Below are 22,231 nucleotides of genomic sequence, written 5' to 3' on the forward strand. Positions count from 1 at the left end.
TATGCCAGGTATCATTACTACATGCTATGCTGAACAAATGATTGAATGGATCAACAAAACCAAAACGGCATAAGATCCAGAGAGAGAACAGCCCTGCTGATGCAGGCAGGACCATCCAGGTCAGTATATGCAGGGGAGGATGGAGGGACAAGGACAGGCTGTTCAGAGGGTCTGGCTGGAGGCTGCAGTCCAGGATGTGCATCCCTGCCATGAAGGAACCCAGCATTCCTTCCTCCCCTGGGTCCCACAGCACAGGGCCACCTCCACCCTCCCCTTATCTTATCCACATTGCAGTTGCTTGCTCACATGTCTGTCTCTCCCACTTCAGATGCAGACTGGGTTTCACTCAGACCTTTTTTGGCCAGGACTTATTTGCCTTGCCTAGAAACAATCCACTTTTCTTGAACAATAAAGAGGAACAGGATTCGAGACCCCAGGAGCCCTGTGAGAACAAGGCCAGACCCCATTCGGGGAGGCAGTGAAGCAAGAGGCCCATTACTGGCAGGAGGTCAGAGGACCAGCTGCTCAGCTGACAAGGTAACAACCGGGCACCTGCTCTTTCTCCTAAGTAGGGGCAGGCCTGGGCCTGGAGTCTGAGCTTCAACAGGACATAAGGGGTCCCAGGATTGTGGGAGGCCAAAAGGCTTGTAGAAAAATGCAGAGACGATTTTTGAACAGGGTGATGTGAGTTCAGAGAGAATGTGTCTGAGAGTACTCCCTGATGCACTATTCCTAGGAATCCCATAGGAAAGTCTGGGCTCAGTGGAAAGTGTGCTGTGATCGATTAGCAATGTCTGCCATGGGTATAGGATAGGAGGTGGAGGTCTGACTGCTATGTATTTACCATCCCGGTTAGCAGGGCTGTGGGAGAAGGGAGCTGAGAAGATTACTAGTAATAAGAGCAACTTCCATCTATTAAGTGCTTAGAATGTGTCAGGAACCAGATAAAGTGTTTTTCCTGCTGTATTTCATTTGACTCTCAAACCAACTCCAGGAGGTAAGTGTTGTTTTGCCCCTCCTTTAGACGGTCAGTTGCAAGGGGTGCCTGGGAGCCTCAGTTGGTTGGGCCTCTGACTCTTGGTTTCTGCTCAGGTCATGATCTTGGGGTCATGGGATTGAGTGCCACATCTGCATCAGGTTTTGCTGCTGGGCATGGAGCTTGCTTGAGTCTCTCTCCCTCTGCCCCTCCCCCACTCTCTTCCTCTTTCTCTCTCTCAAAAAAAAAAAAAAAGTTCCATGAGGGCCATGATTTTATTTATCTGTGTTGTTTAGTGCTGTATCCCCAGGCTCTGGAAGAGTACCAGGCAGGCACTCAATTAAGCATTTGCTGTTAAGTGGATTAACTCTCTTTGCAGATGAGAAGACTGAGGCCAGAGTGGTAAGTAACTTGCTCAAAGTCATGCAGCTAGTAAGTGTAACCTAGTAAGTCATGTGGCTAGGACAGTGTGCGTCTCTTGTAGAACTTTCTGTGATGATGGAAATGTCCTATAACCTCTGCGGTCTGTAACAACAGCCACGAAGGTGTGTGGCTGCGAGGTACTTCAAATGAGGCTCAAGCAACTAAGAAACGGAATTTTTAATTTTATGTAATCATAGCTAATTGAAATCGAAATGGCCACATGTGGCTGTCGGTGACCATTTTTGCACAACATTGCTCTAGAGCTTGAGGGCTTGCTCGACTGCCCTGGAATGATACCAGATGCCATATTCAGAACACGGTCCAGGTTCTCCACAGATGCGCAGAAATACACTGGGACAGTTTCAGCTATAATTCCATCAGGGAGGGCAGGAGTGTAACCAATGAGTGGACCTCCAAGCAGCTACATTTGTGCTCTTCCAGCAACAACAATTCCGGGAAGGCTTTTTTTCCTGTGTTGTCTAGTTTTACACATGAGAAAAGTCTGAAGATTCCAGAGGAGGACACGGCACACTCAGGGTTACCTGCTGGCCTTGGACCCAAACCAGGTTCATGAACCCCAAATACCAAGCATTTTGTTTTAATGGTTGGCAGAATGAGAAGGACATGGTCAGTCTGGCGTGCCATCGAGGAGTCAGGCTGTGGGCAGTCAGCTTAGTTAGGGGCCTCAGTGGTCAACGACAAGACCCACAACAGTTGGCTCCAGGTAAAACCATGACACATGAGGAGCTTCCTGTCCATCTTATCCGTGGCAACCGCTTCCCCTGTGGCCTTGCCCTACTTCTGTCCGGGGGCTCATATCTTTCTTCACCTGTAATCACAGCATGATCTTGAGAAAGTGTCTGAAGCTGATGAACACTAAGGTGTACATGACTAATAGGAAGCGTCCACTTCCCAACAATTTCTATTTTGACAGGAAGCAGAGGCCAGCAGAGTGTCCGGCATCATCAGCAAAAGCTCTATGTATGCAGCTTTATGTGGCAGGCAGCAGAGGAAGTGGTGGTCATGTATGAAGTCATTTAACTCTGCTTCGCCACGCGAAAGGAACATGTGCCACCCCATTTGCAGATGGGGAAACCGAGGCACGCTGAAGTTAAGTAGCTGTCCAGTTCACAGCTGGCAGGTGGTGGGGAGGGCGAGGGGGAATATAGCCAGGCCAGCTTCAGACCCAGGCAGAGCTGGGGAGAAAAGCATTGGGGATGAGAGGGAAGGAGGAAGCAGCAAGCACCAATTGTAGGGAGGCCTTTTTTCCTGCAATCTGAGATTAGGTTGTGACGACCCATGGGCTGGGCCCAGGCTCCTGCTGCACTCTACCCATTGGCTGGCCTGATCCTCCAGAGGCATCTGTTGCTTCTGGTCCTCTCTCTGGTCTAAATAGTTACAAACTTACAAGAGTGAGCTGGCCAAGAATTCTGCTTGAGGATGTGATCCAGGTCGGCCCCTGGGCCTGCTCTTTTATGCTGGCCTGCGATTTTTTGAGATTACTCAGCCTTTGGGATGGAAGCTGGGCCAAGGACAAACCCTTGGTGAGAAGAACAGACTGTTTAGGGAACAGGCCCACCTCCTCTGCCCTCTCTCCTCCTCCAGGAGGCCAGAAGCCTTGCAAACCCCCTGCAGGGGGCAGGCCTGGTGGCAACCAGCAGCACCCCCCCCCCCCAGTCTGCCACTGCCAAGTGCAGCTGTTCTTGGGGAGCCTGGCTGGCACCTCACGGACACCTTTCCCTGCCTCTCCTTCTTACTCGCTGTGACCTCCTGGGCACCAGAAGGTCAGAGCCAACTCAGCAGCTCGAAAGGAAAGCAGCTTGCAGCCCTTCCAGTGAACCTTCTAACGTGCTGGTTAACGTCAGGCACTGGCACACGGGAGGCACAGGTGCCTCGTCCTACGTCCTGCACTTACTAGTGTGAGATGAGCATGAGCTCCTTCAGAGCCTCTGCTTCCTCATCTGTAAAGTGGGCATAACACTAGCACGGACCCTGAAGGCTACCATGAGGATTACACAGGCCACTGCAAGTGTGTGGTGCAGGGCCTGTGCATCACCTGCCATTCACTTGGGCCTCACTTACCTATGCCCCTCCCCACTCACCCACCCCTACCCCATTTTTTGCCATTTTGTGTATTCAGATGACATGTTCTTTACAAGGGGCACTCTGCTGTGACGTGTTTTTGTAATGAATCATTGAGAATAGAAATAACATGGATCTTGCATGTCCCTCCTTGGTGACAATTCCACCTGCCCCATCTGGCAAGTGTCTCACAGAGCTCCATGCTCAGGCCTCGCACTTGGGGGTTTAATGCCCTGAGATGGTTGTCTTAAAATCCTTAATAACTATTTTTTGGATTTGGATTATGCAAGCTAGGCTGAGTGGGACAATGGAGCATGTGCTAGTGGGCTTGGTTCACAGGTTTACATCACTTTTACTCAGTAGGGGCCTGGGCACAGGTGCAGGAAGGCTTAGAGCCAAACCTCTGGGCCCTGCCCACCAAATTACATGATCCCAGGGGCAGCGAGGCTCTGCACATGCCCCACAAGGGCTCAGGGCACACAGCACATAAAAAGCACCAGGACAGATCAAGAGAAACTGCAAAGAAAGGAAATTGTTTTTTTTTTTTTTTTTCCTTTTTGAACAGGGAGCCCCATGTTTTCATTCTGCCCTAGACCCTGCAAATGATGTAGCTGGCCAAGATTCCATCTGGTGCCCAAGTCTCAGAAGTGTCAGGGTGCCGAGCCACTGCCAGGGGGCACCCACTAGGACAGCCTTTGAGGGGTTGATTAGAGCCTAACAAATATGTACTTCTCTGGCGCAGCAACTCTGCTTTATTGTTAGAGATGTGCACAAAAGTGTGTGTGCAAGAATGTTCACCTGGCATTATTTATAACAGCAGAAACAGGCAGACGCCCAGCAGTGAAGGAGGGTCAAGCGCACAATCAGGATGGAGGGATCAGATGCCACTGGAGGAGCATATCATAGAGAATTCACTGGCATGAGAACTCATGATATTTGCAAAAGAGGGAAAAAGGCAATTAGGGAAGGGCCTGTACCATGTGACTTCATTTGCATAGAAGCGTGGGGAATATATACATGGGGAACATACTGGGCCGATTTACACTTAAGTGCTGACAGCTGTTCTCCTTGGGCGGGCAATTTTTTTCCCTTTCGTGGGTGTCTGTGTCTCCAACTCATTTTTACCATTGCATAGAGGCATGAGGGTGCAGAGGGTAAAGTTAGTTTAGGCCTATGGACCAGACTGCCTGGGTTCAAAACCCAGCTCTGCTCCCTACAAGCTTGGGCAAGTGATGTATCTTCCCTGGGCCTCAGCTTCCCCATCTGTAAGCAGAGAAAGTAATACTGCCTTCCTCAAAGAGACAAGGAGGGGAGATGAATTAGTGCAGAGAGCTCAGCAATGCCTAGCACACAGGGAGCTGTATGTGGTGTTGTTAGCATTGTAAACAAATTAAATGAGAAAAATCTGAAGACACAACAATATTAACAGTGATTATTGTGGGATGATGTTGAAGTGAGTGGTTTGTTTTTCCTTTCAGACTTTTCTGTCTTTCCCAAGTGAAGCATGAACGTTTATGATTTGAGAGAAAATATTAGAGGGGAAAAACCTGAAAAGGTGGTATACTAAGTGTTGGGGAAAACAGGATGAAGTCGGGTGAGCCATATCTGCATACTTTTCAGGCCAAGGTCAAAGGTGGATTCCAGGGCTTGTTCTAGGCCCTTATTCCAGGCCTACCATCAGGTTGTGTACCTTCTCATTCATAAAGGATCCAACACCTGATGGACAGATGTCAATGCCAAAGTGTAGGCTCTCACAATGAAATAGCTATGGCTAAATCTCTCAGAAATATATCCATATACACATAGAGATACGTACGATGTTGCTCACTATCTGTATTATATCTGTCCATCCATCTACTATATTTATGTGTATATATAGAGAAGGAATCTTTACAGCTATAAAAAAAAGAGTAGTTCCCACTCACAGTCCCCAAATATAAGCCTAACACAAGACTGGCCATGATATGGTAATTACTCATTTACTTATTTGCCTCCCTCCCTGAAACTCCTGAAAATGTCTTCTTTCTCTCCATAGCACATACCATGGTGTCTGGCACGTAGTAGAAGTCCCTAAAAGTCTGTTGAATGAATGAGTTCAAGTAATAACAGAGATTCACAAGTCAAGATACAGACATAGAATGAGATTTGGGATTAGCTTTTTGGGGGGTGGAGACGGGTCAAGGGAGGATCAAAAATGAGCAAGGAAGGCTCTAGAGTAAAGATGATGCCTGAATAAAGTATTGAAAGGTGACCGGGTGCTTGTCCCCACAGAAGAGGGGAGAGAGGTGAAGAGACAGTGAGCATAGCACTCAAAGGATCCTCCAGGTGGTTCCAGGGTTAGTTTTACCCTCATTCTCTTTAAATTAAAAAAGAACTTTCTGTACTTTTGTTTCTTAACAAACTAGTGACATTTAACACAAATCCCAATTACCAAAAGTAATTTTTAAAAAGATTGTATTTATTTCTTTGATTGAGACAGAGACAGCGACATAGATAGAGCAGGAATGGGAGAGGAGAGGGAGAAGCAGGCTCCCCACTGAGCAGGGAGCCCAATGCAGGACTAGGGACTCATCCCAGGACCCGTAGGAGATTATGACCTGAGTAGAAGTCAGATGCTCAACCAACTGAGCCACCCAGGAGCCTCCAAAAGCAATTTTTTTATAAGTCCCATAAATGTAATGCTTTTCAGAAAGAAGCAGGGTGTGAATGTGCAGTGGGCTGAACCAGGGAGGGAAGGGCAGGCTGGCTCTGCTCTCACTTGACCCCATTCACAGGTGAGGAAACAGACTCAGGATGTGACAGGCACTCAGGAGAAAGTGAGTTTACCCAGTCCATTCTGCCCCTCCTGTAGGCATGATTCCTGCAGTGCTCCTATCACTGCTGCACCCTTACTTTGCACCAGAGGTGAGTGAGGGCCACACACACCCCCACCCCAAGGGCAGGTAGCCTCTGGGGAAAGGTGCATGATGAGGGTGGGACAGCACCCTGGCCCAGGCTGCTCAGGGGCCACAGGATACCTTGCTGGGAATTATCTGATGGAAGGGGCCTCAGTCATTGTCACGTCTAACACAAAAAGAACAAAGACAAGCCTTGAGTATTTGCCTGGTCACACTCCCCATCCCTATTTTTCTTTTCTTTCCTGGCCCACCTTCAGTGGCTGTATGTACCCATGCTTTATGCAGCCCCAAAAGATGCTCTGAATCCTTTCCAGAGAAGGCAAGGAATAGAAAAACAAGGACAGGGTTTTTTCCCCCCTTCTTTGTTTGGTTTTGTTTTTTGTAACAGTTTTATTGAGATATAATTCACATACCATAAATTTGCCCTATTAAATTATAAAATCCAATGGTTTTTGGTATACTGAGTTGTGCAACCAGCAATATCATCTAATTTCAGACCATTTTTATCACCCAAGAAGAAAACCCTTATACTTTAAGTTACCCTGTATCCCCCCAAATCCCCAGACCTAGGCAACCACCAGTCTACTTTGTCTCCGTGGACCTGCTCGTTTTGGACACTTTGTATACCTAAAGTCATACAATATGTGTCCTTTTTGTGTCTATTTTCACTTAGCCTAATGCTTTCCAGGTCCATCCATGCTGTAGCATGAGATAAATCTGACAATTCACAGATTGCCAGGGGATTAAATTCATTTGTTCCACAAATACTCAATACTGAGCACCTACTATGTGCCAGTCCGGGGCCCAGCCTGGAATTAAACCGACTGTAAACTCTGTCCTGGAGGGTTTCTAGCGGGGGAGAGAGACAATAAGCCAAATGAATAAGAAAGTGGTTTGTAATATTCGAGGGTGCTAAGAGTAAGAGGTACAGAAGCGCAAAGCTGGAGGTGGGCAGAACGGGAGGGGGGGTGGCGTGACCCTACCTGGAAGGGCCGGCAGACGCCTCACCTGAGCGTGAGCGCAGCCTACGGCTGGGCTAAGACTGGGAGCGGGAGGGAGCCGGGAGGCCGCCGCGCGACCCCTCTCAGCACTCGGGTCAGTACCAGCGGGCGTTTCCAGGTGCAAGCCTGGGGGGCCCCGCGTGCCGGGGAGCCAGCTGGGTGACAGAAGGAGGCTGCGGCCCAGGGTGGGAGTCCTGCCGACCCCGCGCACGGCCCCCTCCCGCGCTGCCTCTCCCCCCGGCGCGCCGCCCCCCAGCTTCGGCCCGGCTCGCCGCTCCCCGCTCCCGGCCGCGCGCGCCGCCCCCTCCCACCGCGCACTGCCCTCCCTCCCTCCCCACGCACCGCTCCGGGCCCCCACCCCCCGCGCCCTCCCCTCCCTCCCTCCCCACGCACCGCTCCGGGCCCCCACCCCCCGCGCCCTCCCCTCCCTCCCTCCCCACGCACCGCTCCGGGCCCCCACCCCCCGCGCCCTCCCCTCCCTCCCTCCCCACGCACCGCTCCCGGCCCCCACCCCCCGCGCCCTCCCCTCCCTCCCTCCCCACGCACCGCTCCCGGCCCCCTCCCACCACGCACTCCCCTCTCCACGCATCGCTCCGGGCCCCCTCCCACCGCGCACTCCCCTCCCTCCCCACGCACCGCTCCGGGCCCCCACCCCCCGCGCACTCCTCTCCCTCCCTCCCCACGCACCGCTCCGGGCCCCCACCCCCCGCGCCCTCCCCTCCCCTCCCCGCCCTCCCGACGCACCGCCCCCGGCCCCCTCCCCCCGCTCCCCGGCCCCCTCCCCCGGCGCACTCCCGCCGCCCCCGCCCCTCCCCCCGCGCCGGCTCCCGGCGGGCTCCCCGCCGCCTCCCCCTGCGCGGCCCCCACCTCCGGAGCGCAGGCCCCGCCTCGGCGCCGCCTTGAGCCCACCTCCTCGCGGCAGCCGCCATTGGCCGCGCGCGCCGCCTCCGCCCTCGGCCTCGCACTTCCTGGCGAAGCCATGGCTGCGCAGCCGGCCGGTCCCGGGGCTCCGGCGACCCGGCCCCGCCGCCGCGCCCGCCCGGTGCCGCCGCCGCCGGGGCTCCCCGCGCCGCTCCCGTAGCGCGCCCTGCAGGTGGGGGCCTCCGCGCGCCGTCGGGTCGGGGCCGGGGGCTGGGCGGGCGCCTGGAGGGCCCCAACCCCGCGAGCGGCGACCCCGGCCGCGCCACCCGTACCCCCTCCGCGCCCCTGGGTGCGGGGGGCGCGCGGCGGGAGGGGGACCGCAGGTGAGCCAGGTGCGGCCTGCGCGGCCCGGCCCGCGCGGCCCAGGTGAGTGTCCCCGCGTCCCGCCGCGGACGCCGGCCCGGCCCGGCCGCGACCCGCCTCCGCCTCCGCCTCCCTCCGCCTCCCTCCGCCTCCTCGCTGCCGGCTCGAGCCTGCCCGGCGGCCGTTGTGCGGGCGGTTCGGCCCGGGGTGCGGGCGCGGGCGCGGGCGGCCGCGGCGGCCGCGAGACCCGCGGCTGGTGAGTGGCGGCGGGCGTCCGAGTCCCTTTCCCGGTCGCTGAGGTCCGCTGGGCTCAGGGTAGAAATCGGGAAGCAGCTCCGGGATCAGGCTCCCTGGGGACCCTCCGTCCGGACGTCTCCCCTGTTCCCCTGTTTACTAAAAGACCCTTTAACGCAGGGCTGGGGATCGCCCCTGCCCGTGCAGAGATGGCCCTGACCCCTGCGTCCGCCCCCAGGAAGCACCGGAGGCGGCTGACACCCAGCGCTCCTGTGCACCTTGGCCACAGACCACTTGCCCTGAGACAAAAGGGAGCTTCCACCAGGGGGAAACTCTCTCAAGAAATCTTGGCCTAGAAAAGAAAGCTTTTCAGCGCTGAGAGCAGACCTGAGCCCTGACTGGCTGCAGGGGTGGTGGAGAGAGGGGGACATGCTGCTTTCCGGAGTGTGACCTTGGGCAGGCCTGTCTACCACCTGAGCCTAGGCATCAGGGAGGATGGTGGCACCTGTCTCAGGCACTGCATGAATATGGGTCTCCTGCCCTTCCCTCCTGAACCCCCTAGCAGCCCCCAGGACAGTCAGAAGGAACAGGGGTAGCTCCAGCTGGTCTTTGTCACAAAGTTGCTAGTTTGTCAGAAATCTCGGTGATGTTCTTTCCTTTCCCCCAGGAGCTGGGCAGGATGGGTTGTGCCCAGAGTACTCCCGTGGGAACACTGGAGGCACTCCCCACCCCCGTGTGACACCCCGTATCATTGACACAGTGCTTATTTCTTGTGATACTGCTCTTTATTAGCCTGGGCTGTTTGTTCAGTAGGTAACAAATTGACTCTTCTCAACTCAACAGGGGAGGAAAGTTCCTCCTGAAACCCAGTATGTGACTGGTGCCCCCATAGCTAGCTAGTGTGGTCCTTCTTGGGTGCTCCCATCCTCCCAGGTTCCCTAAAGCCTGGCTCTGTGCTATTATTAGTGAGTTAGTTGGCATTTCAAAGCTGGAAGAAACTTTAACATTGCCTGATACACCAGCCCATTCCATAGATGTGATTACAAGGTCTAGGGAGGTGAACATAAGCATTCGTTTTTTTGTTTGTTTGTTTGTTTTTTAAGATTTTATTTATTCATGAGAGACACAGAGAAAGAGGCAGACACATAGGCAGAGAATAAGCAGGCTCCCTGAGAGCAGGGAGCCTGATGCGGGACTCGATACCAGGACCCCGGGATCACAACCTGAGCCAAAGGCAGAGGCTCAACCACTGAGCCACCCAGACATCTCTATTATTATTATTATTTTTTAATGACCAGGCATGGTAGCTTAGGGGTTGAAAGCAAGGAAGCCTTCCTGGATTACAGTCCTAACTCTGCTGCTCCTTCCTGATTGTGTGACGCTGGGCAAGTGACCACATCTGTATCTGCTTCCTCCTCTGTAAACTGAGCAGAAAGACAATGCTGGCCTCCTGGGGGTTTTGTGGAGACTAAATCAGTGAAGACATAGGAACGCACTTAAAGGAAAGCCGTGTCTAGAATGGTACTGTATTTTATACGTGGCAGTTGATCCCTGCATCACTTCCTTGCCTTCATCATGATATTTTAAAAGTAAGAAACCTTTACGTACTGAGCTACATTCAGCAGAGCTTCCTGGTAAAGGGCCAGCATCTGCCTCTTTGAAGCTGGATGGGCTCAGGTTTGATTCCCGGCCATTAACTAGCTCTGTGACCTGGATCCCAGCATCCTCATCTGTACAGTGGGATGTGACCCTAGCCTGGCTGTGCAGTTGCGGGGCTGAGATGAGATCGCATATGTGAATCCCTCAGCCAGGCTCCTGGGTCATAGTCTGGGCTTGGAAATAACTGTTGTAATTTTGATCTAGCCAAAGGCTTCAAAGAAGAAGACTTCCTTGGGATCAAACATCAAAAGGCAGATATTTATAGGAGGTGGACTGAAAGACATGATGTCAGGTTTTAGTTCACAAATGAACAGCGTTAGGTGTTCTGATTCTAAGCTGGTTTTTAAAATCCACATACGAGAGTTCTTGACAGTATACAGTCTTTTCTCCCTCTTTCCTTCACGTGACTGTTTTCATGCTGGTTGTCATTGATGTCTGCCAGCAGAGCTGTGATTCATGAATGGTCTAGGGTTTATTATTCACACACTCAGAGATCCTGTTCTTGTCTTAGGGCTGCGGTCTCTCTTATGATGGAGGGAAGCCGACAGACGCGAGTGTCACGGCCGTACAAGATCAGCGAATCATCCAAGGTCAGTGAGTGGTCGGTCACTCGCCACCTGTGTAGGTTGCCTGGGAGTGTGCTGTTTTTCTGATGAGTTGTTTTCCTAACGTACAGACTGCTTTTCTGTTCTTGGCGGTAGTGTTAACCTCCTTGATGAACGGAGAGGTAACACGGGCATGGAATGGAAGACATCCTCAACTCAGAGGGAGGGGCGACACCTTGGCTCATTTGTTCTCTGCCCTCAACTTGAGGAGGTGGATAGGAGGGAAGAAAAGCCACGGGATTTCTGTCCCCACTTGGGGACACGTCCATTGACAAGCCAGTGGCTGACCTCATGGTGGGAGCAACGTGTTGCATACCTGGTTGTTTAAGGACCCAGAGTCATCCCCTAGTCGTGACTTTCTGGGACCGTAGGAGCAAGTGAGGGTGGGTTCCCCAGGGCTAGGCTGCCAAACTGTGCCTCACTGGTCACATCGGGATCACCCCGGGGGGGGGGGGGGGGTTCATAATTAGAAATGCATATGCTCCGCCCAGCCCCAGACCTGCTAAATTAAAATCTGAGAGCAGGACCTGGGAATCTATACCTTCAGCAGACTCTTCAGAGGACTCAGAGCAGCCTGTCGCCCAAGCTACTGGAAATAAGGACCGGGGAACCAATTTGCTGGACAGGCCCTGTTTACACCTGTCCATCTATAAATGTAAATAAATACTAATAACAGCCTGTTTTCCTTAAAAGTGGCCCTTTTGGAGATGAAATTTTATGGTTATCTTAGATCATGCATTTTCAATGGAGCCAGTATTGCCCCCTTGGGGCCAATACTGGTCTTGAGGGTACAGAAAGCCCTTTTTTGTGATGAGAGCATGGCTATACCTACAGTTCATGCACAGATATATGGAATATATGTGGTGTTAAAATTTCATGGGAACTCTTAGGAAAAAATATTTTAAGAGAAGATTGAAAAAAAAAAAAAGATTAAGGAATACCACTGTAGATAAGGGGAGTTGTGAGCAGCCTGTAGATTTGAGGGGAGAGGAGGGACAGGTTCTACAGATGTGCATAAAGGAAACTGGGGTATAGTTTGCAAGAGAGGTTGGTTCTCCAGAGAAACGGGCTCCTGTTTCCATCTGAGTTACAGAGAAGGCGCTTGCCAAGCCCAGCTTTATCTGCTGTGAAAACCCAGAGAGGTCTAGCGGCTGTCTCAAAGAGGCTTTGTTTCGGACCCTGGCTGCAGAGACAGTGTAGCTTTCTCAGTGTGATAGCGCTAGAAATCTTTGTCCCTTACAGCAGCCGCACTCTGAGTTTGTTTCTGTCTGAACCTAGCCCTTGGTTAGATTGTATTTATGTTTCCACTTTTTTACCTTTTAAAAGCCCAAATGGTAAGCGTATCCTCGATTTCCTAGCTGTTAAATACATCCATATAGCCAGTACCAAGATTACAAAAGAATATTACCAGAACCCTGGCCCCAGGCTCCAGCTTCAGGACTGGAGTTTTGCCTGCCCTTGAACTTAATGTAAATGGGACCAGAGGTGGATACACCCATGTGCCTGGCTCCTCTCACCAATTAGTATGGTTGGTGTTCACTCCTGTTGGTGTGTGTAGTGGGAAGTAGTTCCTTCTCAGTGCACTAGAGTCTTCTATCGTGTAATGGCCACTCTTTGTTTATCTGCTCTGAAATGTCTTCATCCATTTTGATGGTGAATTTTTTTTTTTTTAATGAAATACGCCATAACTGCTGTATTCTGACTAAGGTTAGCTGCTGAGCGCCTGTGTTCCTTCACCCACCTTGCTTCGCCTCTGATGAAGGCACTAAAGTAGGAAATAAATGAATGAATAGGTTTAATACCATCAAAGAACGTTGGGGTTGGGGCTTCTAAATTATAGGAAATGCTGTGAGACTGTTAACTAATGTCCCTTTGAGAAATCACATTTGTCTAAGTTTTCACCTTTGCAGCTACACTGAAATAACCAGAAAAGGGTTATAATTAGAGCCCCAGGTGAAGACTGAAGCATGCGTACTTAGCATGGAGACCCAGTTTTAGAAAGAGTGGCTGCCCTTCTCCCTGCCCTGGCTCGCTGGAGCAGATGGTCCCCTCTGCAGCTGTCATCTGGGGCTGTCCCCACCCCTCACCCCCCCCCCCCGGGGTCTGTTTCTCTTTTTACACTGCAGATGAGGGTCCTGTGTACACCCATTTAAGTGGTGGTTCCACATTCTCCCCAGCTTAGAGCCAGCCAGGGGCCTAGGATTGGCAGATCACACACTAGGTGCCCCTCACTTCTCAGGACTTTGAACCTTTGCTATCGTAAGGTAGCCTGCTGCCATACTGCTCTTATATCCCCTCCCTTCAGTCCACATGCCAGAGTGAGGGGCCCCAAGCCAGAGTGTGCTGGAGCCCAGACCATTTCTGCTTAATTAGAAGCCCAAACCAGGCCAGCCTGGCTCTCGCTGCCAGTAACCAGAATAGATGGAGAGATCCGTGTCAGGGACCTCTGAGAAACCATCCTGTAACATAAGAGCTGAAGAGCCTGGCTCTCAGCACTTGGAAGGGAAGGAAGCTTTGGGCACTGTCTGGTGTCCTCATCAGAGTGTGAGAACGTTGCCTGCACTTGTGATCTAGATGAGGTGATTGGTGTTGGAAGTGGCCAGACCAGGGGGGACCAGAGGGAAATAAATACCACAATCACAAATGTGTTGGAGGCAGAAAGCAAAGAAGGTGATGTAACCCATGCAATAGGGCACAGGTGGAGAAGTGACCTGCAGGAACCCAGGGACCTACTGGGCTCTCAGCCCATCTCCCCGCACCTGCACCACTTCTCCTTGCGGGCTTAGAGCCCAGCCAGCCCTTTCTTCAGACTTCTTCAAGTAGGCCAACAACCTCGTGGATGTGTTTGGACAGTCTCTGTCTCCCTGTGCTGAATTTCGTGGTGTTTCCAAGGCAGATAAATCAAGCAGTGTGCAGATCCTCAATGCCCAGAGCATAATCTGTCTTCCAAGGATGAAGGAGCTGGTGTCTTGGTCTGGCAGGTCTTTGCATTCTCCAAAACACATGGCAGGTGTACAGCCCTCAATAAATGTCTCACCCAGCCTGAATTGCTTGAGTTGATCCTTTTAATTTTTCATATTAATTGATTTGTTAATTCCAGTGCTGTATGGCGATTAAAAGTTTCAGTTCTGGAATCAGACCTAGCTTTAAATTCCAGGCCTAGGGATCCCTGGGTGGCTCAGTGGTTTAGTGCCTGTCTTCGGCCCAGGGAGTGATCCTGGAGGCCTGGGATCGAGTCCCACATCGGGCTCCCTGCATGGAGCCTGCTTCTCCCTCTGCCTGTGTCTCTGCCTTTCTCTCTCTCTCTCTCTCTCTCTCTCTCTGTGCCTCTCATGAATAAATAAGTAAAATCTTTTTAAAAATATATAAGCATTACATTTAAAAAAATAAAAAATAAACTCCAGGCCTGCCACTTAGTCACTGTGGGACTTTGGGCAAGTTTCCTAGTCTCCAAACCTCAGTATTTGTCATCTGGGAAATGGGCATGGTAACAAACCTTCCCTTGAAGAGTCATTGTAACCCTTGAATGAGAGCGCATATCCAGTGCACAGTGCAGGATGCATGTAAGCCCTGCCCTGGGAAAAAGATCACGTTCCTGCGCATTTCGTGATTTCTTTCTTTTAATCTCAGCAATGACTAGGGAGGCCCTTTTTCTGAAAGTAGGAGCCCCAGAGCACCTTTGTCTAGATGAGTGCAGAGTGTCTGGGACCTGCCACATCCCTGGACCCATTGGTAGAAATGGGATCCTCTGTGGCATGGCTGGGGGCTGAGCACTTTCTGAGACCCAGAGAGAGCAGTGTGAGGCCTTGGAACTCCAGCTCTCCTGGGGCCAGCTCTGTGCCACATTCTGTCTCCTTAACCCCCTTCCTCAGTGGTAAATGCCCACATCCTCATTCATGAGGCCAGAGAAAGGGGGTTGAAAGGCTTCTTGTGGCTTTCCCAAGGTCACACAGCTAGTGAGTAGCAGCGCTGGGATTCAAACCAGATCCTGTGAGTGTAGAGGCTGCACCTGAGCAACTTCACTGTCCTGAAAGGATGGCAGTTTTTATTTTTATTTTTTATTTTTTTTATTTTATTTACTTATGATAGTCATACAGAGAGAGAGAAAGAGAGGCAGAGACACAGGCAGAGGGAGAAGCAGGCTTCATGCACCAGGAGCCCGATGTGGGATTTGATCCCGGGTCTCGAGGATCGCACCCTGGGCCAAAGGCAGGCGCCAAACCGCTGCGCCACCCAGGGATCCCGGATGGCAGTTTTTAAACCTATTTGCTTAGGACCCACAGTAAGAAAGAAAGGGAGCAGGGAGAGGAGAAAGAAAACTTTGAGCAATTCTATTCTAGAAAGAAGAGAGGAAGGAAGGATGAGAGGAAGAGAAAGTAAAAGTCTTTAGGAATTGTACTTATAAGGAAGGAAAGTAGGGGTAGGTAGGAAGGGAGATGGTAAGTTAGATTTTCTTTTTAAAGGCTTTTTTTTTTTTTTTTAAGCTCTACACCCACCTTGGGGCTCGAACCCACAACCCTGAGATCAAGAGTCTCAGGCTCCTCCATCTGAGCCAGCCAGGCGCTGCTTTAGGATTTGCATGTGAAAAGAAAGAAGGAAGCCTACAATACACACAGGAACACCCTTATTTCCTGCACTGCCATCTGACCCACTATCCCCTGCTATCCTCTGTTCTCTTTTGGTTGTATTGTATTTATGTGCTGGTGCTGGGGCAGGAGATTGACCCCAGGACCCTGCTGTGGGGCACAGGGCTGGGTGGGGGAGGGGGTTGGCATGCTTCAGCAGCCCTTCCCCCCCCCCAGCCCTCTGTGAGCCAACCCCTGAGTCGTTCTCTCTGCCACAGGTGTACCGCTGGGCCGACCACTCGACCACGGTGCTGCAGCGGCTGAATGAGCAGCGCCTCCGTGGGCTTTTCTGTGACATTGTCCTGGTGGCAGACGAGCAGCGCGTGCCAGCCCACCGCAACCTACTGGCCGTGTGCAGCGACTACTTCAACTCCATGTTCACCATTGGCATGCGTGAGGCCTTCCAGAAGGAGGTGGAGCTGATTGGCGCCTCTTACATCGGGCTCAAGGCCGTGGTGGACTTCCTGTATGGCGGGGAGCTGGCGCTGGATGGCGGCAACATCGACTACATCCTGGAGACGGCCCACCTGCTGCAGATCTGGACGGCGGTGGACTTCTGCTGTGAGTACCTGGAGCAGGAGGTGAGCGAGGACAACTACCTGTACCTGCAGGAGCTGGCCTCCATCTATAGCCTCAAGCGGCTCGACGCCTTCATCGATGGTTTCATCCTGAGCCGCTTTGGCACGCTGTCCTTCACGCCCGACTTCCTGCAGAACATCTCCATGCAGAAGCTCTGCGTCTACCTGAGCAGCAGTGAGGTGCAGCGGGAATGCGAGCATGACCTTCTGCAGGCGGCTCTGCAGTGGCTGACGCAGCAGCCCGAGCGCGAGGCCCATGCCTACCAGGTGCTGGAGAACATCCACTTCCCGCTCATCCCCAAGAACGACCTGCTGCACCGCGTCAAGCCGGCCGTGTGCTCACTGCTGCCGCGGGAGGCCAACTGCGAGGGCTTCATCGAGGAGGCCGTGCGCTACCACAACAGCCTGGCAGCCCAGCCAGTCATGCAGACCAAGCGCACGGCGCTGCGCACCAACGAGGAGCGCCTGCTGTTTGTGGGTGGCGAGGTCTCCGAGCGGTGTCTGGAGCTTAGCGATGACACCTGCTACCTGGACGCCAAGAGCGAGCAGTGGGTCAAGGAGACGCCCCTGCCAGCCCGGCGGAGCCACCACTGTGTCGCTGTGCTGGGGGGCTTCATCTTCATCGCTGGTGGCAGCTTCTCACGGGACAATGGAGGGGATGCAGCGTCCAATCTTCTTTATAGGTATGACCCCCGCTGTAAACAGTGGATCAAGGTGAGATTAAAGCCAGATTATTTCTTTATTCTTGAGGACTTTTGGTCTCTTAGCCTAGCCCCAACTGCCCCCCTTCTCTCAGGCCTCGGCCGCTATCTTGCTTCTGCACAAGGTGTGACGATAAAGTTATGAGCCACGTGGTTCATGCCTGCACCCTGACCGGAGTGAGTGCAATAGAACTTTCCACGGCAGTAGAAATGTTGTACGCCTGTGCTGTCTGCCATCCTAGCCTCCAGCCACGTGTGGTGATCAAGCACTTGAAATGTGGCCAGTGGCACTGAAATACTGAGTTCTCGATATTATTTCATCTTTACTAATTTATGTCCGAGTGTAAATGGCCACACGAGCTAATGGCTGCTGCTGGGTGGTGCCGGCCTAGAGATTTGATCCGGGTTAGACAGGGTTCAAACGCTGTTCCCCTGTCTCAGAGTCTCCCTGGAGCTCTCTTTTTTGGAAGGGTTTGGAGCTCGTTTACGGAGGTCACAAAGGCTCACACCTGGTGGTAGCTGTGGCCCTTTGGCAGGTGTGGCAAATTCTGGGAAGCGTGAGTCTTGGCGCCAGACCCGAGTCCACACCCGAGCTTGGCTAGGTTGGAGCTGGGGATTTCAGACTGCTTCCTTGCTCTCCAAGTTTTGGCTCCCGTCTCTAGAAACGGGGTGGGGAGGGTATTGACATTCTGAAGTGAGGGGCTGTAGCTCATGGTGGTTGGCCGACACCTGGCATAGACAAGGTGGCTCTTTTCCTCACAAAAGCCTCCCCAGGCCACCACCCTAAAAAACCGGTCTGTCTTTATACTCACACCTCAGTGTTTTTACTTAACTTGATCAGGCTTTATTTTTTTGAGCACAAAACTCAGAATGGACTCCGATGACCTTTCTGTTTTATTCTCAAAAACTAAAAAGCGCCCTCAAAAGTGTAAGTCCCACCACTAGAAAGAGGCTCCCAGCTTTGGAGCTTTGTGGCTGTGGCAGCTAAAGGTATGGTCTCCTCCGGGACTGTGTTCATTTCTGTGTTCTGCCTGAATTATTTTTTAAAAACTGGGGGGGGTAGTCTTCTGGTTTTTAGTTTCCCATTGATTGCTGTCCACACGATAGTGTTAATAGGGTCTGATGTGGGGAGGAGCGAAAGGAAGATGGATTTTTATTCCGGGAAACCACTAAACTGGCAATTCTGAACTGTACTGTGGAACTCGAGTCCACGAGGTCAGCCACATGGCCAGCCATGTGGCCAAACAAGTTAGGGGAACTATGTTCTCGATCCCCTTCTTGGGGACTTGCAACACCTCAAGGGTCTTGCAAGCTCTGAGAAGTCTCATCTCAAGAGCCCCTCTTTCTCTGAGTTTGACTTCCTTCTCCCAAACACACTTGGCCACTGCTTGACCTTCCTGGGCTGTGTGTTCCGGAGGATGCATTTGGGAACTCAGTGCTAGATGTTGATGTTGTCTGAGTATTGAGAAGGGAAGGTACAGGTGTCCCGCCTCCACAGGTGGCCTCCATGAACCAGCGCCGTGTGGATTTCTACCTGGCCTCCATTGAAGACATGCTGGTGGCCGTTGGTGGCCGGAATGAGAATGGAGCTCTTTCTTCGGTGGAGACTTACAGCCCCAAGACCGACTCCTGGTCCTATGTGGCCGGCTTGCCAAGGTGATTGGGGGTGGTTTGTCATGGACTCCTCAAATGTGATGACTTTGTTCACCTCATTTTCTAGATATTTTGGTCTCCAATTCCAGGGGGAAGAAAATCTCCTGGCTTGTAAATAACCATGGGTAGACCATGGGGGCAGAGGGCATGGTGATGACGAGTCAGGGCTCTGGTTTTAGACCATCCAGGCACAAGAGTCAGCTCTGCTGCTAAGGCAAATGTCCCCCAGTTTCTGAGCCTGTTTACTTCCAGAGTTTCAGGGAGAGAGTATTCAGCAGATAGTAAGGCTTTCCCTAGAAATGTCTCTGAGTGTGGGCCTGGGTTCAAGAGATGATGGATCTGTGAGCCGAGCCAGCATTTTCACTCTGCTCTCTTACTTCATCTGTATAGCAGACATGGTAACACTTGCCCTATAGGGCTGTCAGTGTGATATGTTCCTTAGGAGCACCCTCCCACCCACAGCACCCAACACCTGGGGAGTGCCCTGGTGCTCGGAGCTCCTCAGTCTCCCTGCATTGAGGTATGCACTTGGGACCACTGCTCATCATCCTGGATCTAGCAGAAGGTGCTTGCTGTTTATTTTGCTAGTCCCTCGATAGCTGAACCTGCAAGCACGCTTCGTGAACCAGTCTTATGGTGGAATGCAGGCAGCTGTCTTGCATGTGTCCCCAGGAGCTAGAAGGGCATGTGATGTAAGCATTAGATTGTGAATTCTGGTCCTGTTGCTACCCTCTTCGAGTAGAGGTTCCAGGAAGTGGATGGAGTAACATCTCTGACAATAGGCATAGTGGTTCCAAATGGCACGCACCATCCCTGGGCCAGGAGTGACGAGTCCCTTGAGGCTCACAGTGACCTGGTGGGGTGGAGGTAGGCTCCCATATAATTTGTCTCCCAAACCCGGATGGCAGTGAACAGGGAAGGTTGACAGTGTAAATACTGACCGTGTCATAGGCAGACCAAGACCTTTGATCTCCCTGGATTTAGTAGTGTTTTTTATCCTCCCATTTCGCAGATGGAGAAGGGAGCCTTAACGGTAGTGGTAAGAGTATCTGCTGCTCTTTCTCTGGGCCAGCTGGTGGGACTTCCATCCCTAAATACTCCTAACAACCCTGGTTTTATCTTTCTCAACGAGCCTGAGGTGTACAAGGTTGGAGTAAACATAGCCCGAAATGCTATGATCACCAGTGGGTGCATGAACCTGCAGCCTGACCTGAGAGCGGAGGCGCTACGCGGTGCCTCCTGGCTCCCTGGGGCTGCCCTCCCAGACATTCCCCACCTGCAGCCACTGCCCACCTCCCCTGTGACCCGCTCTGCACTTAGGTTTTGTAATTTTCTTTTTTGTATTTATACAAACTGCACTTTTCAGAGAAAATTGAAAATCGAGCAGAAAGTATAAATTGTTCCTGTAGACCTTCTCAGAGCGTATTTCCCCCCATTGTTAACATCTCGAAGTAGCCACGCTATGTTTGTTACAACTGATGCACGCAAGTGGCCACGTTGCCCTAACGGAGGCCCAGGCTGAGGGCTCGCTGTCCGTGCTGTATGTTCTGTGGTTCGGGACAGATGTGTGGGGACGCTCATCCACCCTTCCTTACAGTGTCAGAGTAGTTCCACGGCCCTAAGAATCCCTTGTACTCCTCCTGTTCATCCCATCCTCACCACAGGCTCCGCCCACCCTGCACCCTTGAACATTTCACCATCCCTATAGTCTTTTCCAGAATGTGCACGGAGTTGGAATTGTACTTTGTTTCCTTCCCTTTGCTTTATAATTGGATCAGGTGCCTGTGTGTGCCTCAATCCCACAGTGTCCTTGTTTTCAGCTCTTATAGGAAGGATCAGCCCCACAGTCACTGCCACTCCCGAACTGGGGGAGAGTGGAGGTGGGGCTGGGCCCAGGCGGTGTGACTGCTGAGCTGCATACACGTTTACCGCACCCCCCACCCCAACCCCGACTCTGCCATTCTTACCAGCAACAGCTGCTGACCAGTGTGCATGTGGTCTCATCAGATCCCCCACAGCCCACAGCCTCCAAGATTGCAGGTTGTCTCCCTTTCACAGGGGAGAAGCACAAAGCCTCGGCGCCAGCCTGGCACGGCCTTGAGCTCCCTGTCTGTCTCTGTCTGTCCCGCCGTCTCCCCGCAGGTTCACCTACGGCCATGCAGGCACCATCTACAAAGACTTCGTGTACATCTCGGGAGGCCACGACTACCAGATTGGCCCCTACCGCAAGAACCTGCTATGCTACGACCACCGAACAGACGTGTGGGAGGAGCGGCGGCCCATGACCACGGCACGCGGCTGGCACAGCATGTGCAGCCTGGAAGACAGCATCTACTCCATTGGCGGCAGCGACGACAGCATCGAGTCCATGGAGCGCTTCGACGTGCTGGGTGTCGAGGCCTACAGCCCGCAGTGCAACCAGTGGACCCGCGTGGCACCGCTGCTGCATGCCAACAGCGAGTCAGGGGTGGCCGTGTGGGAGGGCCGCATCTACATCCTGGGCGGCTACAGCTGGGAGAACACAGCCTTCTCCAAGACGGTGCAGGTGTACGACCGTGAGAAAGACAAGTGGAGCAAGGGCGTCGACCTGCCCAAGGCCATTGCTGGTGTGTCTGCCTGCGTGTGTGCCCTGAGGCCACGGCTGGAGGACAAGAAGAAGAAGGGCAAGGGCAAGAGGCACCAGGACCGGGGCCAGTGACCGCCCTTCTCCCCCGCTTCCCCACAACCCCGTCCCGCCTGCACCTGCGCCTGGCTGGGCTCCGCTCCCTGCCCCCACCCACCGGAGCGTCTCCACCAGCCACGACTTCGCAGCATCCTGGAACCATGATGGACTTCTTAGCAGCTTTTTTTTTACTTTTATGATTCTTGGTCTTTCTATGATATCACAGTAACTGATTAAATATTCTATATAATTTTACATATCATCTTGCTTGAATAATTAAACCCGGGCCCAGGCAGGAAATATCCCCTTGTATCTGTGTGAGGCTTCCTCCCTCATTATGAGTCCCTGAGGGTGCCCCCGCAGCCGTCCTCCTGAGAGTCTCCAAGGGCAGAGGATATACAGAAAGTTTTGTAAGTAAAATGAGGGGGCTTGGTGGGACAGTTCCCATCCCCAGTCCCCGCCTCCCTCAACTTGGCTGATCTTTTAAACATACAGATTCCTGGGCCCCACCTCAGAATTATCCGTCCTAAAACTACCAGGAGCAGGGGCGGAGGGGGCGGTGCCTGGAAACTATAACCAGTTCCCAGGATGACAGCATGAGCCACCTTTGGCAATCCTGGGCAACGTCATGTGCTTTTGTGTTTATGTTTGGGGACACGGAGACCCCGGCAGGGTGAGTGGGTTGCCCACTCCCTGGACAGTCAGGCAAGACCTGAAACTTCTCACCAGAAGATGTTCCCACCAGGATTTCCTGAAACAGTGACTGTTGTTTCTGAGTAGTCCCATTTTCCTGATTGGTTATCTTCCTGAGTTCTGAAAGGGTCTAGGTAATCAAGGAACTTAAAAAAAAAGGGGGGGGGGGGACATGAAGCTCTTACATTTTTCTGTTATTTGTGCTCTTTTGTTGTTTT

General features: G+C 52.5%; 1 protein-coding gene across 3 annotated transcripts; it reads left to right on the forward strand.

The window, feature by feature from the left end:
* Positions 1-338: 338 nt before the first annotated feature.
* Positions 339-21,575, forward strand: KLHL36 (kelch like family member 36). 3 transcript variants are annotated; one of them, XM_072819482.1, is made up of 5 exons: positions 339-537; positions 11,008-11,086; positions 15,945-17,018; positions 18,504-18,661; positions 20,801-21,575. In XM_072819482.1, the coding sequence occupies exons 2-5, from the start codon at positions 11,024-11,026 to the stop codon at positions 21,354-21,356; spliced, it is 1,851 nt and encodes a 616-aa protein (XP_072675583.1). In that variant the 5' UTR covers positions 339-537; positions 11,008-11,023; the 3' UTR covers positions 21,357-21,575. The 3 variants fall into 3 exon arrangements, with proteins under 3 accessions (XP_072675583.1, XP_072675584.1, XP_072675582.1); XM_072819483.1 differs by lacking the exon at positions 339-537 and adding an exon at positions 8,399-8,472; XM_072819481.1 differs by lacking the exon at positions 339-537 and adding an exon at positions 8,589-8,666.
* Positions 21,576-22,231: the final 656 nt, after the last annotated feature.

The sequence above is a fragment of the Canis lupus genome, chromosome 3, assembly GCF_048164855.1.
Source record: "Canis lupus baileyi chromosome 3, mCanLup2.hap1, whole genome shotgun sequence".
Lineage (NCBI taxonomy): Eukaryota > Metazoa > Chordata > Mammalia > Carnivora > Canidae > Canis > Canis lupus.

What these genes read in the sequence shown, in the direction of transcription:
- KLHL36 (XM_072819482.1), top strand. Translation starts at nt 11,024, where the DNA reads ATGATGGAGGGAAGCCGACAGACGCGAGTGTCACGGCCGTACAAGATC. An exon ending in AGATCAGCGAATCATCCAAG is followed by an intron (nt 11,087 to 15,944) that starts GTCAGTGAGTGG and finishes TCTCTGCCACAG; the next exon opens with GTGTACCGCTGGGCCGACCA. An exon ending in TATGTGGCCGGCTTGCCAAG is followed by an intron (nt 18,662 to 20,800) that starts GTGATTGGGGGT and finishes GTCTCCCCGCAG; the next exon opens with GTTCACCTACGGCCATGCAG.